This window comes from Camellia sinensis, chromosome 14 (genome assembly GCF_055761805.1).
Source record: "Camellia sinensis isolate YWXY chromosome 14, ASM5576180v1, whole genome shotgun sequence".
Lineage (NCBI taxonomy): Eukaryota > Viridiplantae > Streptophyta > Magnoliopsida > Ericales > Theaceae > Camellia > Camellia sinensis.
In genome coordinates, this window is record NC_138974.1 from 32,042,831 (window position 1) to 32,060,628 (window position 17,798).

General features: G+C 36.7%; 2 protein-coding genes across 2 annotated transcripts; both read left to right on the forward strand.

The window, feature by feature from the left end:
• The first annotated feature begins 2,893 nt into the window (after window positions 1-2,893).
• On the forward strand, window positions 2,894-6,107 carry LOC114267713 (uncharacterized). Its single transcript, XM_082904733.1, has 4 exons — window positions 2,894-4,650; window positions 4,753-5,058; window positions 5,159-5,246; window positions 5,334-6,107. The coding sequence occupies exons 1-4, from the start codon at window positions 2,894-2,896 to the stop codon at window positions 6,105-6,107; spliced, it is 2,925 nt and encodes a 974-aa protein (XP_082760859.1).
• On the forward strand, window positions 4,395-7,587 carry LOC145807672 (uncharacterized). Its single transcript, XM_082906265.1, has 2 exons — window positions 4,395-6,950; window positions 7,041-7,587. The coding sequence occupies exons 1-2, from the start codon at window positions 6,620-6,622 to the stop codon at window positions 7,295-7,297; spliced, it is 588 nt and encodes a 195-aa protein (XP_082762391.1). The 5' UTR covers window positions 4,395-6,619; the 3' UTR covers window positions 7,298-7,587.
• Window positions 7,588-17,798: the final 10,211 nt, after the last annotated feature.

Consider the following 17,798-nt stretch of genomic DNA (forward strand, 5'->3'; position numbering starts at 1 on the left):
AAAACTAACATAAAAATCCTGGCTACCTTTGACAATTTTTTTCAAAAGTATTATTATTATGTAGCTCTCTTTTGGATCCCAGAAAATGGTTGGGTTATGTGTCTCATTAAGAGCTTTGGGAAGACAATTGTAGCAAGATTTAATATATATATTATGAGCCATTACTTTACATCTCATTTGGGACATCTAGACAAGATATATAGTTATTATTTATTTTGCCTCATAAGTAAGAGTTCAACTTAGACCATTTTGTCGTGCTTTGAACCGGATTTGACATATTTATATATTTGTATTTTTCATAGCCATTCATAATCTCGTGCTCTTGATTGGTTGTTTTTTATTTTTATTTAATGTGTCGATCTTCATTTCTTAGTTCAAATAAAATGATACGAAACATGATACCAGCAAATTAAGTGTTATGAAGATAATTTTTTATATGCATATTACCTATTTACCTCTTGTAAACTCTCTCTATTGTGAGTGGGAGTTTTGTACACTTATAAAGTAATTAGCATCTATGTTTTTTCGGCTGTGAAGCTGTGACTTTTAGGAAATGATTGCATGGGTTAACAAATAATAATAATCATAATATGTAAAAGAAAGAAAGGAAGTTCCAATAAGATGCATGGAAGTTCCAAGCTTCCTTGCTTATTACACACTAATATTTCCTATAATATGCGACACATGTTACCTCGACCTAGATTTGATTTATCACTGGATAATTTTTCTTGTGTTTTTTTTTGCCTATTATGCAAATCGGCACAACAAAAACCATGAACACACCATATTTACAAAAATTTATGCTAATGATCACCCAATGATTAGTATTAGTCTTGATATACGTGCTAAATATGTATCAAAATATGTAAAAAGTGCTTAGTATTCTAACTATTTTGGTATTACCTCCCCCTAAAGACAGACCATAAGTTGTCGTTAGCATGATCCGTTGAAAAATAAGAGTGGATCTTATTATTTTATATATATGATAGGTCCTATATTTATACATATGGTTCGTACGTAGGAGGTAAAAAGAAAGGGGGGTAAATATTCATGTATCATTGTCTTTGTCATCAAACCAAGACATACTCTATGAGGATGAACTGTCTAGTACAAAATCTGACTCCATTTTCATTTGGCAGACTTAGCTCTAACAGCATTACACTCTGGAAGGATGTTAGCAAGTTCTGACTTAGCAAGTTCTTTTGAGGAATATTTAGCAAGTTCTGACTTAGAAGGATGAACTGTCTATCTGTAAGGATGTTAGCAAGTTCTAAAATTCCAAATTTTTACTTAGCAAGTTCTAAGATAATTATATTAAATTCCAAGTTCTAAAATTCCAAGTTCTAAAATTCCAAATGTTAGCAAGTTGTAAGATAATTATATTAAATTGAACAATCATAATTTATAAATAATAGACCAAAAATAATCAATCTTTGTCTTTCGCATAAATTGAGACCTTGTAATTAGAAGTATGTAAAAATTTTCAACTAAGCTAGTCCACTTGATTAATTGTCATAGTGACTTAAACATGTTACTAGTCACAAGGGCATATTAGTTATTTTGAGGAAAGCAATGCCAATGGTCCATTTGGGCACACCAGGAAAAGAATAGGTTGTGAAAGCAAATAAAGCACAAACACTTGTGTAAAAAGAGATTGGTATCGTCATACACTCATTTTCCAAAGGCACAACAAAGAAAATGTGTTGTTCCAAAGAAACACTTGGTAGCTTGTTCTACAATGTTTCCAGCTCCTCCTTCCTCCTCTTCCTCTTCTTCTACTTCACCTCCATTTTTCTTGCCAAACTCTTCCACTATTGTGGCAGTCCAATCTTCCACTATTCTGTTCTGCTGATCTGTTTCCCCTGCTGTTGGGTTCCTCTGCTATGTTGATCCATAAAAGAAAAAAAAAAAAAAACTCAGATTATTGCTGCTACCTTTGCTAGTCTGTTAAAAAGAGGGTCTGAGGGTTGAAGCTGTTAGTCCTGGTAATTGTCTGCTAGTCTGCTAATAGTGTTGCTGATCTGTTAGTTTGCCAATATTCTTGGAATTACTCTTCCATTGAGTGTAGCTGGCTGCTTTTGTTGGGCTACTTGAACTAAATTCTCGACATACATTAAATGTGTTTAGTCTAATTATATGAAATTGCTGAGATATGTTGTATGTTTTCCAAATTAATAGTGTAATTTATTTATTTACAACTCAAATGTTGTTCATGTATGTAGAATCAGCTCTTTTACTCTGCTGATTTTCAACGATTCGCTGTCCCTTGTTGGTCTGAATCTGTCCTTCCTGTTACTGTTAGCATATTTCATTTTGTAGTTTCTAACACTTTCTGTAATATTATGTAGATTACTTATTGTAATGGTTGTCTTTAACCTTTCAGATGGCCCAAATAGACAAGGGTTGGATGACAATAAAAAATAGATTAAGTAGTAGGGAGTATCAAGAAGGGGTGAATTCATTTATTGAATTTGCGATGAGAAATGTAGGCTTGGAGGATAAGCTTCGGTGTCCATGTATTGATTGCTTGAATGACAAAGAACATACGATCCACGTTGTTAGGATTCATTTGATTCGAAGAGGGATATCTCTTTCTTACAAGACCTGGGTGCACCATGGGGAACTTGTTCCCGTGGTTGAACCTCTCATACCGAATGAAGGTCACCATGACATATATAGTGAAATTGTAGGCGAAGATCAGGATGATGGGGATGATTTGGCTACTATGTTGGAAGAGGTTTGTAGGGGTTTTGCATTGGATGATGAACGGGATGAATTACCTGCTACTTTTGAGAGTGTGGATGGGTGAAACTTTGATAAGTTATTTGAAGATGCTCAACGTAAACTATACCCGGAATGCACAAGGTTCACTGTGTTGTCATTTATTATTAAGATGCTTCACATTAAGGTGTACAACAAGTGGAGCAATAAGTCATTTGATATGGTTATGAAAGTTTTCAAGGACACTCTACCTGAGTGTGATGAGACTGTTCCATGGACCATATATGCTGCGAAAAGATTCTTACGTGACTTGGGTTTGGGCTACGTTCCCATTCATGCTTGTAGGTATGATTGTGCACTATTTTGGAAGGAGCATGCAAATCTTGAAAATTGCCCCAAGTGTGAAGAGCCTAGATACAAGTTGGACAACGGAAAGGGTAAGAAGATCCCTCACAAGATATTGAGGTACTTTCCATTGACACCAAGATTGAAGAGATTGTATATGTCCAAGAAGACCGCTACAGATATGAGATGGCACAAGGAGAAACGTGTGGATGATGGAATCTTGAGGCATCCAGCTGATGCTGAGGCATGGAAAGACTTTGATCAGAAACATCCTATGTTCGCCATGGATCCACGAAATGTAAGGCTAGGGCTCGCCACCGATGGTTTCAATCCATTCGGAAATATGAGCACATTATACAGTATGTGGCCCGTTATCCTAATGCCTTACAACCTCCCACCATGGAAGTGTATGAAAGAGCCTTTCTCCATGATGTCATTGCTTATTCCTGGACGATCGGCTCCTGGAAGAGATATCGATGTTTACTTACGGCCATTGATTGAGGAGTTGAAGGAGTTATGGGGGGATGGGGTGCGAACTTATGATGCAAAAAACGAAGAGTCATTTAGAATGCATGCTGCACTGATGTGGACCATCAACGACTTCCCTGCATATGGGAACATGTCCGGGTGGACTACTAAAGGTTATTTGGCTTGTCCCACTTGTAATGAGGACGCATCATCACAAAGGTTAACAAGTAAGATAGGGTACATAGGTGCTCGTCATTACTTGCCCGAGAACCACAGATGGCGAAGGAGCAAGTTGTTTAACGGACAAAGTGAGGTTAGGTGCAGACCGTTGGAGTTATCAGGGGAGCAAATATTAGAGCAAATTCAGACTGGGACATACAAGCCGTTTGGAAAACATCCAAATAACAGGAAAAGACAAAGGGACGAAAATCCAGTGCTGAATTGGGCAAAGAGAAGCATTCTGTTTGAATTGCCTTACTGGAAGACGCTTAAGCTTCGACACAACCTTGATGTCATGCACATAGAGAAGAACATTTGTGACAATTTGATGGGGACACTATTAAATGTGGATGGGAAGAACAAGGACACAGAAAAAGCACGGATTGATTTAGCAAATTTAAAAATTCGGAAGGAGTTACACCTACAGAGTCGTGGTGATGGGTCATTTGTGAAGCCTCCAGCTGTGTACACATTATCCACGAAAGAAAGACAAGGCTTTGGTGCTTTTTTGAAATCAATCAAGTATCCTGATGGTTATGCAGCAAACATCTCCAATTGCGTGAATATTGACAGTGGCAAAATCTCAGGCCTCAAAAGTCATGATTGTCATGTGCTTGTACACCGACTACTTCCGGTTGGGATGCGCGGGTATCTTAACAATGAAATTGGTACGACTTTGTTTGAGTTAGGAAATTTCTTCCAACAACTGTGTTCAAAGACGTTGAAGGTGACCGATTTACAGAAGCTAGAGGATCAAATCATACTTGTACTTTGCAAGCTTGAGAAGATTTTCCCTCCAGCTTTCTTTGATGTCATGGTTCACTTGGTTGTTCATTTGCCGCGCGAGGCAATACTGGGAGGGCCAGTGCAATATCGATGGATGTACCCAATTGAACGGTAATTATTTATGCTCTTACCATATCACTGTCTTCAACCTTTAATGGTAGTCTATATTTTGGCAATGTAGTATGGACATAGTAAAAAAAAATTCTCTTGCAGGCTACTTGGAATGCTAAAAGGATTTGTTGCCAATAAAGCTCATCCTGAAGGATCAATTGCGGAGGCGTACATTTCCAAAGAGTGTACAACTTTCTGCTCGATGTATCTTAATGGATTTGAAACAGTGTTTAATCGAGAAGAAAGGAATGATGACGGTGGTGATCACGGCTTGGGGTTAGCAATCTTCTCTCAAAAAGTTCGTCCATTTGGTCTAATCAGTAGGGCACCCGATGTGCCTCTCCACGAACGAGAGATGGCTCAGTGGTTTGTCTTATACAATAGCTTTGACGTGGAACAATATCTACAGTATGTTTTCAGGCCTCAAAAAAGTGTTTTTCGCCATAACACGTATTGTCTGATTATTCGTACTCATATGTCTTACTTATCGACTATTCTTATTAATTAGGGAACACAAGAACATTTTGCAAAATGGAGGTACATGTGACACCACAGAGAGGCAACGGGATGAATTTCCTAAGTGGTTCAAAGAACGTGTAAGACATACCTATCTATCCAACATGTGAGCACATTATGCTATAACCAACTTGAACAAAGTAACATAACACATATTGCTTATGTAGATAAATCAGTTGCGGAATCAAGGGTCGCCGGAAGCAACGGATGAATTGTGGTCATTGGCCAACGGTCCCAGTGCAATAGTCAACACATATTCGGGATGCATTTCTAATGGTGTTCGATTTCATACCATCGACCGTGATAACCGTCGTAAAACTCAAAATAGTGGGCTGGTTGTAGAAGGGGAGCATGAGGGTCATTCAATGCGTTTCTACGGTTACTTGAGAAAAGTGTGGGAAATGACATATTTTTTTAGACATCGAGTTGTTTTGTACCAATGTGAATGGTATAACACCGGTAGCAAGAGGACTTGTCTCACGGATACACATGTCACAAGTGTCGATGTAAAAAGTCGATGGTATGAACATGACCCCTTTGTATTCCCAGCTCAAGTAGAACAAGTATTCTACGTTAATGATACAAAATTAGGTGGGAATTGGAAAGTTGTAGAACGATTCCACCATCGAGGAATATGGAATGTGCCAGAGATGGATGGTTTACCTGATGATGCTCTAAATAGTGTGTTACAACAAAATGAAACCACTGAGGTTGTACCAATTGTGGACGGAAATGGTATGCAAGTTGAAGGCGGTGGCGATCAAGGGGTTTTATGTAGAGATGATATTGAAGGTGAAATTATTCCAAATACAATGGTTTCACAATCTCATAGTCAAACACAAGTCGAGGGTGTTGCTGATGCTTTCATTTGTGATACCGACGAAGATGACTTCATTGAGGACGATGATGAGCAAGAAGAAGACGAATTTGACATTGTTTAACTATATAAATCGTGACATAGAACCTTGATGTATTTACTACATACTATTTGAGGACATACTACAACACTTTTTGTTATATATGTTGCTGCTGTGCTGTCCGTTTAGTTAGAGAGTTTGGTCTAATATTAACTTGTGAACTGCTGCCCTGGTTGTTGTTCTGTTCTGGTGCATTTGATTTAGAGTGTGTTCTGTGCTGTGTGTCTGCTGTAGTGTACATAACTGAAGGGCTGGCTGTCTGTAGTTCCTGTTCTGTTTTTGCTGTGATGTGTTGATCTGTGGTGACTGATTTGTTTTGTTGCTCATGGCTGTGTATCTGTTCTGTGCTGTGTATCTGCAGACCGTTGCTGTGTTGGATTTCATTTCTTAGTAGATGGATTAAATTTATGTAGATGGCTTCATATATATGTATGAAATTAATATTTTCATGGATGTTCATTTCTTAGCTATTTTATTTGTTAATTATTACTGTTGACGTATATGTATGTGTTCACAATAAAAAATTGTGCTTATCCATGTGCTCATTGTGCACTTCTCGTTTAATTATGTTAAAATGTAATAGAATGGCACCTGCAAAGAAGATGCGCCGTTTACCACCACCGAAGAGGGCATTACTTGAACCCTACTCACCCTCGACCGATACATGTATAGATTATCCGGACGGTCTTGCAGCAGATGGATGTGAGCCTATTGGACCATCTTTGTCTCAAATGAATGTGTTGTCAGGATCTGAGACTATTGCACCAACGCCGTCTCAAACTAATGCACCACATGGATTTGAGATTTGTGAAGCATCTCTGTCTGAAACGCAGGCACCATCTCCTCAAAGTCAAACAAGTGGCGCAGGTAATTAAATATGTTTCATCTACCTTCAATGTATCCATTGTTTATATTTTTACATTAGTAAATACACTAATAACATTATCAAATATGTAGGTGCATCTTCATCAAGGCGAGTGCGGGGACCAACAGTTGGAAAAGCAACAGCAAAAAGAGTTGCCAACAATAATGGGAACAAGCTCCACATTCCAATCACTGAGACATTCAATGCATTCGAAGGGGTGCTAGCGACCCCAGGAGCTAATGAGATTGGCATTCAGATTAGGAGGATGTGCCCCATTCAAGGCGTTAAAAGTTGGACTGTTGCTAATCCTGCAACAAAAGGGGCTGTTGTACAAGCTGTCCGGGTATGATTTAATTTCTTTCATAGTATGTGTGGATTATGGAAGAAGTGCACTTTTCATGTGCATGTAGGATGGGAGTTTGTTTTGTTTGTTGGTTATGAAAGCTTGTCATGCATAGTAAAACTCTGCATATCTCATTCTGACCCTCTGATAGGTTCATATGAATGTCTAAGAATGAATAAGAATGAATCCACATACAACTGATGTTACACATAACATTTTATTTGAAAAGCTCAACAATACATCATGTGCTTTCAGTCAGTTTATTTGAAAAGAGAAAAAAAATAAAAAATAAAAAACTTGGGTTTGATCATTTTTCATGTATGTACCGTTAGAGGTTGAAATATTGTGCAGGTATTTCTATTTATAGGTTCTTTGCTTTTTTGACATTAATGTCCCAATTAATATTACTATACTTTAGATTCAATGTTTGGGAAGACAAGTTAGATTCAATGTTTAGGAAGATAGTTAGATTCAATGTTTGGAATACCTATACTTATTAAATGTTATATATATATATAGCATGGTGTAGATTTATTTAATTTTGTAATTTCGTATAGAATGATATAGATTTATACTAAATTAAAAAAACATGTTATGTATATCAAAGTGGAAGAGGGGATTATAATTATTAATGAATCGTGTTTCATTGATACTCTAGAAGAATCATATGATAATAATATTTTAAAAGTTATCTTACTGAGTACTTTATTTAAAATAATAAATTAGGTACTACAGCAAAACTCTTGATGTGTAAGAATGAATAAGAATAAGAATGAATCACCAGATACTAACAATGAATCGTGTTACACATCAGTTGACAGGTTCATATGAATATGTCTATCAGTGTAGCTGGGCCTAACTTATTTTCGCTCTAAGGCGACAACGGCTTGTTCAAGAGCTTAAATCTCCTGATTCAGACATAATTGGTCTAATGATTATATTAAAGAAAATAAATCCAAAAAAGGAGAAAATGGCATATGAATATAATGTCCAAACAATTTAGCGCTTGTACACGTATACAAAACTCAACTTCTTGTGACTGATTAGAAGGTCTGTGTTATCTGTGCTCTTTAATCGATTTAGTGTTCAAGCAAATAACTTTTCTGGACTGCTCTACCCTTAGTGTATAAAGTATGAGATTTAGACTAGGATACACTGTGGTTGAATCCACACCTAAAGGATTTAAATTTCTCAATCCGTTATTTCATCTATAATATAAGCCAGATCAGATTGTGCTGTGGAGGAGCACTGATGCAATGAGTTGTGATGAGCCCATTGAGCTGGAGGCAGGGCAGCTCTGTTATGCTACAGTTTTTAGGTGTTGTTCTGTTTGCTAGTGAAAGGTCTGATGATCTGTTGTTGAACTATCTGGTGATCTGTAGCTGTTTAGTCTTGATTGAACTATCTTTTAGTCTATTTGGCTTGCTGATCTGTTCGTCTGCTATCAGTCGTTGTGCTAATATCTTGGTGCTAGTCTGGTAGGTTATGGTGACTGTTAAGAGGGTGTGATTGCTGAACTAATCTGTTGGTAGTCTGCTGTTAGTGGCTAAGAAGCTGAACTAATCTGATAGTTGCCGATCTAATCTGTGGGTAGCTTGCTGATCTAGAGGAAGCTGTTAATGCTGTTTTTGCTAAGCTCATCAGTGGCTGCGTACTGGTTGTGTTGTTGGTTGCTTTGTAGTGGTTGTGTTATACTACAACTGTGAGTGGTCTGAATCCATGGTTGATGTCTAAGGTTTTGTTAATAATTATATGGCCTCGGCAATATTTTTTGTTTTCAATTTTATGGAATTTTTTTCACATTATTTGCCAATAGTTAGAACTTGCTGTTTGATGTATAGTTGTTGTCGTCTTAGAAGCAAAGGCTTTCTATGTATAGTTGTTGTCGTCTTAGAAGCCAAGAGTATACTCTTGGCTTGTTCATGCATGGATCTCACACACTTCTTGATAATTATGTTCTTCTGTATGTGAGTTTTATTTGTAGAGTTGTTAAACTCTTGATTTTCATGTGCAGAGGCTTAATAAGAAGACTCACTTCTTCCAATCTTAGAGAATTACAAATTAATTCATTTCCTGAATATTTTATTTCATTCTTTGGAGGCTGCTGAATACTTTCTTAAACTATTTATCTGCTATGCTTCACCTAACCTAGTTTTGCTGCCGAGTGAAAACTTTGACTAAACTATATTTCGCAGTATTTTTTTAGTCTTTATTTCTTCTAAAATAAGCAGTAAGTAATGCTTAGATTGCTTATTTGAGAGAACCACTGTGTTGACTATTATTTCTTTTGTGGATAAAAGGATCATGGGCTTAAGAAACAACTTTTTAGGCTGTTAATTTGCGTTTAGTGTGAAAGGGAGTCTCTAGTTTGGTGAAAATACTGAATCTGTGACATTCAATCTACAGATTCTGAAGTTCACTTTATTTACTATGTTATGTAGATGATCGGTCTATTGGCATCAAATCAGCATGAAAGTCATGGCTGGGGAATTTGAAGTCACAAACTGACGTAGGATTAAGTTTTTAGACACAAATGTAACTACTAGCACAAATTTGGGGCACTAGAGCCTAAGGCCAAAACATCAAGCATAGATGGATTAGGCATTGGGTCTCCAAATTCATGTTTGTTGCTCACCCTGATGCAGACTTTCCAATTTTTTTTTTTTTGAATTTTACAATGATGAAAGTAACAGGTTTTTTGTTAACATGACTAAGCACTCAAGTTTGTGTACTTCTAAGGCTTCTATTCAGCAGCCACAATTGGAAATTCTGTTAAAAAGGTCCTAAAATTTTAGTTAGACTTGATTTGTCACTGAATGTTCAATTATCTTGGAGGAACATGATTTTCACTTATAATCTTGATAGACAAATTTATTGTTCAGTTTTCAATTTTCGAATGTTGTACTTGAAAGTATTTAGTATAATCAAATAGGAGGGTATGTTGGTCCTGATGCAATGTGTGATTGTTCCCAAAATAAACTCGAACACCATGTCTTTTGTTTTTTTTTTTAAACTGTGTGATTTGTTGTGATGTCCCTTTCATGTCGTGCCTTCTTATTTTTTTTTAGTTGAACTTTTGAATGTGATATGAGATCCACTAAAATTATTACCAAGCTGTTGATTAAAGACTGTAAAAGATCAAGAATATGTCTTTAGTTATTGAGTAGGAAAATTAACATGGAAAGTTTTTGTTACATTAGCAGACGTTTGTAGCTTTCTAAAAGGTGTCAAGTCTCTCTACAATGTTTTATACTGCATCTCCTCTAGATTTAGAGATGGAAGTACAACAATGACATGTAGTGCCAACATTTATACATTTAGATGTAGGCAGATAGACTGACCCAACATAAATGAACAAAAAGTACACACACAGACACACACATTTTTCGTGAAAAAGCAATTTCCCTTCTAACGAACCTAGAGGACCAGGAAGCGAGGTCCTAAAGTCTATATGTCCTTGCTACTGCCTTTTAAGGTAAAGGGAGGAAGGCTAGGGCATCCATTTCAAGACAATCTGATTATTCATTCAACTCCCTGAAGGATTTCCTTGTTTATTACGCCCTTCTCCGGCTGTAGGTCTAGATATTCACTATAAATATTTCGTCATTTTAACCGTGACAACATCGTTAACACTCAATTGCCACAAAGGTGATATCATTTTGCAAAGGTGATATCAAATGCCACAAAAGAAGTTAAAAAAATTCTTTCCAAACCTAATTAATTTTAGATAAGATTGTAACACTCAATTGGACACAAACGTCGAAAGAGTGTATGGTATAATGTACTTAAATATTTTAGCGTCCCTGATTCATAGGTTCTACTACTTTTGAATCGTAATAAAGATCAAATTAGTTCATAACAAAAACACACAAAAGCCTTATAACCAAAGTCAGAAAACTATGGTTGACATTACTAGATTGTCAAAAAAGTCTAATTAATTAACAACAACTGCTGAGGATGTCCTTTTAACTGTAATTTAAAACAATGAGAAGAGAAGCAGAGCAGACCATCCAGAGGTTTAACAAAATCCAAAAGAGGGTTAGAAAAACAAAAGCTTGGTATATAGATGGTTTTTGTTATCATTGAAAAAACAGAAAATGTTCAGTTGGAAAACTATTCCTGTGGCTGTGTTATGGTTTATTTGGAAACAGAGGTATGGCAGCATCTTTAATGGCACACAACCAGATCTGGTGGAGCTGTGTGAGCTCATCAAACTCAGGGCTGCTGCTATGAATTAGCTCACTCAAACAGTGGTTCTTCATGAGGATCCCAGTTCTGATGTTGTGGCCTGCTGCTGTATAGAGTTAGAAATGTTGCCTATTGCTGTTCTGTGGCCTGCTGCTGTGTGTCACAGGGGAGTTTTGAAATGCCTGCTGCTGGATTGTTTTGGGGGACTGCAGCAGAGGGGTTTCTTGCTGAATTGTGTTGGTTCAGTATTGTTTTCTTGTTGTGGATATTTTAATAGTGCAAGGGGTGATTGTTGCCATTGCTTGATCCTTAGGAATGTGTTTTGTTGTGGATTTGGGTTTTTGCAGTCCTTGGGAGGACTTGTTTAGAGATTGGTTTTTTTCTTGCCCAGGAGTAGATAAATTTTGCACCTAAGGTTTATGAAGTGATGTTCTTTCTTTTTCATTAAATTTTGCACCTAAGGTTTACGAAGCGATTTTCAATATTTAAATGTGTTCTTTCGTTTATGAAGTGATGTTCTGTTTCATTAAATTTTTCACCTCGCTGTAATTAAATATCACTGTAACTACATATTTTTAGCCTTCACATTACATAATTGCAAGTTTCTTATTTGGTTTGCATTGATTATAGGATACATTTGAAATAGGGGATAATTATGAGGACAACGCACTATCCCAGCAAGTTGTGGAAAAGAAGTGTAGCGTGTTACATAAAGATTGGAAGTGCAGAATGAAGAAGAAATGGGAGAAGCTTGTGGATGCGGGAACTAATCCCTATGCTCATCCATACAAAGGAATCAAATTAGATGATTGGAAGTATTTGATTGACGAAGTATGGTTAGATCCTGCAAACAAGGTATGTTATGATTTAGTTATATAATAATAATGTATTAATAACAAGCTCTGTGAAATCATATAGAATGAAGGATCAAATTATCTACCTATAAAAAATAAGTATTTGACCACCTTCGCAAGGCTTCGTAGTACTGTTATCATTGTTTAACTATATATGTCACAAACACCAACAATGTGGATTTTTGTATGTAACCATGACCCAAAAAAAATGACTTAGTACTTTAACTATATATGTAATAACCCGTACAATGTGGATTTTTGTAGCGTCGCTACGATGCCGGCAAAGAAAATAGGAGCAAGCTACCCTACAATCACACAAGTGGGTCGCGATCTTTTCCGGCAGCAATGAGTATTGCGGTGAGATGTATTTCATTGATTTTATTACTTTTATCCACACTTGTTTCACGAATTAACCATATTACTGAAGGAGTGTTCTATGTGGTGTTTGGCAAATAACAGGTGAAGGAAAATGGTGGAGTGTTGCCAGATCTCTGTAATTTCTACAAGCACACTCATCAACACAAGAGGACAAAACAGTGGATTGATCCTATATGCGGTGATTTACATGCAAGTATTCCAATCATTTGGACACTTATACATGCAACTTTTGTGTTTGTCTTATACTAACAATATTTATATTTTACAATTATAGGAGCAAATGACAAAGGTGCGGGATGAGTCTATCGAGGCTGGAACGCCGATGAGGCAAGAGGATATATCAAGAGTGGTTCTTGGTAAGAAGAAGGGATACTTAAGAGGATTTGGGGTTGGACCAAAGCCTTCTTCTTGTGATTCTGGGTTCTCAGCTGCATCACAAGCACGTGACGAGCAATTGAAAAGGCTTACATCCGAGTTGGAGATACTACGTGCGGAGCAGCAGAGCAACCGTGAGGAGCAACAAAAAAAAGAAGAGGAGCAACAAATGAAAGAGGCAGAGAATACAAGACAACGTGAGGACATGCAGCAGCAGCTTTTTGGACTTCAGAGCATATTGGCACAAGTTTTGGAAAATCGCAATCCACCAAATTCTCGACAATAGATGGCTCAGTGGTAATTGGTAAGTGTGTTAAACCATATTTGATTATATTTATGTTCAAATTAAAGGCAAATAAACGTTTGATGAGAATATCATATAGAAATAGTTGTCTTTAAACTAATTTTAGTTCTAAATTTGAAAGATGGAATTTACAGAATAGTTTATGTTGACTAGAAAAAAAGCTTTAATGCATTGTAATGTTCCACTGATCGAAGGATGAATAGTTAAACCAGAATTTGTGAATGTTCCATGGAAACCAAAATGTGAGAAAAAAGCAAAAAACGAGCCGGTTGGGGCAATATTGTTGGAAACAGCCTGGAAACAACCAGAGATCGTAGCGGTCACCTCGGCCTAGATCAAACAAACTTGTGAAAGCAAGCAACGGTTCAATAGGACGCATGATTGGTTATGTAGGACATAAACGTGTGACAAAGTAGGCAAAACCGGGGCGTTTGGGGTCCGAAACTGCTCAGAATTGGCTCCTCTCTATTTATTCTTTTTCCTTCTTTTCTCTTCCTTTGATGGTCATCATGGTGAAGTATTGCATCAATAAAATCTGTCAGTTGGCTGCTGTCTTCATCAGCAGCAGATTGGTGCATTGTGCTGTGTTGCTGTGTAACTCTGTGGCAGCAGTGTGGGTCTGCTCCTCTCTATTTCTTCTTTTTTATTCTTTCTTTTCCTTTAGTGGTCTGCATGATCTGTCTGGCTTCATAAAGATCATCCTGATCTGTCTGGATGGGCAGCAGATGGATATGTCTGGCTTCAGTGTGTGCTCCAGCTCTGTCTGGCTTTTTCCTGAGCTGTCAATCATCCTGATCTGTCTGGATGCTTGTTTTTGGAGCAAACTGGTGGTCTATATTCTGAAATTATATATTTTTACAATTTTTGTTCGAAGAAATGTCGAATTGTACATGCTTTGAAATTACAATGTTTAAGAAACTGCAAAAGTGCACACTTCCTGTAGTGAAATTGAGAAACTTCTTGATTTTTAAATATTGCCTAATTTCTAAATTTCTAATGCTACACATTAGCAACTCTCCCAAAAATACATTACAAATCATATATCATGGATTGTGGGCCTTATTCAAGATAATACATGACTGAGAACACCATGCATTATGTTGTATGCGAATTGTAGTGTTTGTATTTATTTTGATGGAATATGATCTTCAGGTAGTGATGTTAAATGGCATCGTTATAGAAGAAAGAATACAAATTAAATGTGAACTATATATGGTGGTGACTATCAACACCAATTAATAGTTTGTATTTAGATTAATCATCGATGCATCAAATTTATTAGAGAGCTGCTATAAATTATTTTTTGTTTGCTTGCAAGTTTTTCTATCACTGATCAATACATGCATGATAAATATAATATAATATATTAGTGGTTGGTTTAGGATTGAAATCCAATTGTCACATGAAAGGTTCATTGAGGATTTCTCGGAGTTATTGATAATATGGATCAATTCCAGTTGCCATGTTGGTTTCTGCTGTGTGGCACTAATTTGGATCTGGGATGGTGGCTGATCCAATTTATTCTATACACATAAGAATGGTATTGTTTTATTTACAATTTGATAATGATAGTCATTGAATTTGCTAATGTGACCTTTGCTTTCATGGACATAATTTGTTATTTGTCCAATTTTACCTGACATTATTTCTTTTATTTTATGGTACAGATGGATGAACTCGTGCACAAAGCTGAATTGTACAGGACAAATTGGCACTTTTTGGATTTTTGGAACGATTATATATTTTTGTATAGATGTATATAGAAAATATATTTTTGGATACACTACTGCTTATATTTTTGGATGGGTGTCTATAGAAAATATTTGGTAGACAACTAGTTATATTTTTGGGTTGATGTACATGGATAAAAATTTAAAACGTGTTTAATTTTTATGCTAGATGAAATATGTAGTTTCGAATTATTTGCGGATGTAAACTTATAATAGTTGCTGACTTTAATTAAACAGGTTCAGAAATGGTTGATATATGTATTTTGTTGAATGTTGATGATTCAATTTATTTGTTGGTTTGAATGATTTCTTTTTTTTACAGATTATATTGAATAAATTTGATGAATTATTATAAATTAAAGGTTTATTTTGTTGGGTATTGGCGACCAAAATTTGGTTCTGTTTTTATAGTTTTGGCGACCAATTGATTAGTCGCGGAATGTCCCAATTGGCGACCAAAAAAATATTGGTCGCAGAATGTCACAATTGGCGACCATAATTTTTGGTCGTGAAATGTCCCAATTGGCGACCAAACAAATTTTGGTTGCAGAATGTCACAATTGGCGACCAATTGGTTAGTCGCGAAAATGTCCCAATTGGCGACCAAAAAAATATTGGTCGCGGAATGTCACAATGGGCGACCAAATTTTTTGGTCGCGGAATGTCACAATTGGCGACCAAAAAAATATTGGTCGTAGAATGTCACAATTGGCGACCAAAATTTTTGGTCGCGAAATGTCATAATTGGCGACCAAACAAATTTTGGTCGCACAATGTCACAATGGGCGACCAAATTTTTTGGTCGCAGAATGTGACGATTGGCGACCAAAAATTTTTTGTCGCGGAATGTCATGATTGGCGACAAAAAATTTTGGTCGTGGAATGTCACAATTGGCGACCAAACTTTTTGGTCGGGAAAATTTCACTTTTCGCGACCAAAGTGTTTTGGCGACAAAATAAATTAGTCGCGGTAATTAAACATTTAGCGACTAAAAATTTAGTCGCGAAATCCAACTTTTGCCGACCAACCACAATTTTGGTCGCGAATTACTTTTGCCGACCCTCAATTGGCGACCAAAGTAGCGACCAAAAAAATTGGTCGCGGATAACTTTTGCCGACCAAAAATTGACTTTTAGCGACCAATTTTTTTGTTGCTAAAAGTGTTAATTCTTGTAGTGTTATACAGGGGATAATGCCAATGAGGCTTACAAGTTGGGCAATAAAAGATGTAATTGTAGAGTGATAGTTAGCTGAAAAATGGCGGCAGTGGGTGACAATGGCGATGTTAGACTACTTGCCATAACCCACCCCAATATTGTCTCATTGCCAATTTGCCACCAAACCCAGCAATATTGTCTCAATACCCAAATTCCATGTCTGTATCACAATCTCTGAAACCCATCAGCACCAATTTAATACCCAAATTCCATGTCTGTATCACAACCTCTGAAACCCAGCACCACCAAATCAACATCCAATTCCACAAACCTTCGGGGAAGACACGACTGTATTTAGTAACATTCTAATGGTGTATTGAGTAAAAAGTCGATAGCAGCTCGCGGTTTTACCAATCTTCTCTCTCTCGATGGTAAAACTGTGAGCCACCATCGCTCAATACACTATTGGAATGTTGCTAAATATAGTCATGAGCCACTATCGTCTTCCTCGAAGGTTTGTGGATTTGGATGCTGATTTGGTGGTGATGGGTTTCAGAGGTTGTGATAGAGAATACAAATGTGAACGATTATCGAAATGAGTCTTTAAATGGGCCCATTTCGCTGCACAGCAGTCATTCCAAATCCTATTAAATGTGGTACAGTGATAGTAGTGGACAGGTATGGAGCAATAGTGATGGCTACAGTAAATATGAAGAAAGGAAATATAGTGAGAGCAAATAAATAAAATGAGGGTAAAATTAATATTTTAAAAAAATTAATAGTTGTTAACTAAACAGTCACTTAATGGAGAGGACAATTTGTAATGTAACTTTATATTTTACAAAGGGGAATGTAATAATCATAATGTGATGTGAGAGTGGAATTCGTATTAAATTCAAATTTCAAAAGATATCAGTATAATTTATTCATAATTTAAATTTAAAAATTATACTAAAAACACATAAATCAAACATAAAAACATAAATGTCACACAACTTTATCACAATTTGTGTTTGACTTAAACTTATTGTGAATTTAAATAGTACAATTTTAAAATAAAATCAAAATAACCTAATGCTTAGTTGGTAGTGAAGTTGAAGTTAGTACACGTGGCACCGTGTGATGATATTACAAGAGACTTGGACGGGTCGGATTCATTCACGCTTCTCCAACCGGTATCCGAGTGATCAAGCCCACCAGAGAACCTGTACAAGAGTTCGACAGGGAATGGGGAGTCCCCCAGCGAACCCTCCAACAAGCAAGTTAGAAAGAGAAGTGGATTGTAGAGATAGATTAGAGATAGAAAAGCTTAACCTTCTTATTGTCTTCAACGTTTGCTTATATCCTCTGGTAATTATTTCATTGTCCCTTCCGGCCTGTCACCTTGGCCGAAAGTCTATGCTGTAGCTTCCCTTATTCAGGGTGAGGGCGTGTCGTCCCGACGGAGAGGGGTTATCGCAATAAATGTTGTAAGGGGGCCTCATTAATGGCGATGTGCCGTGGCAATAACTTTGCAGATC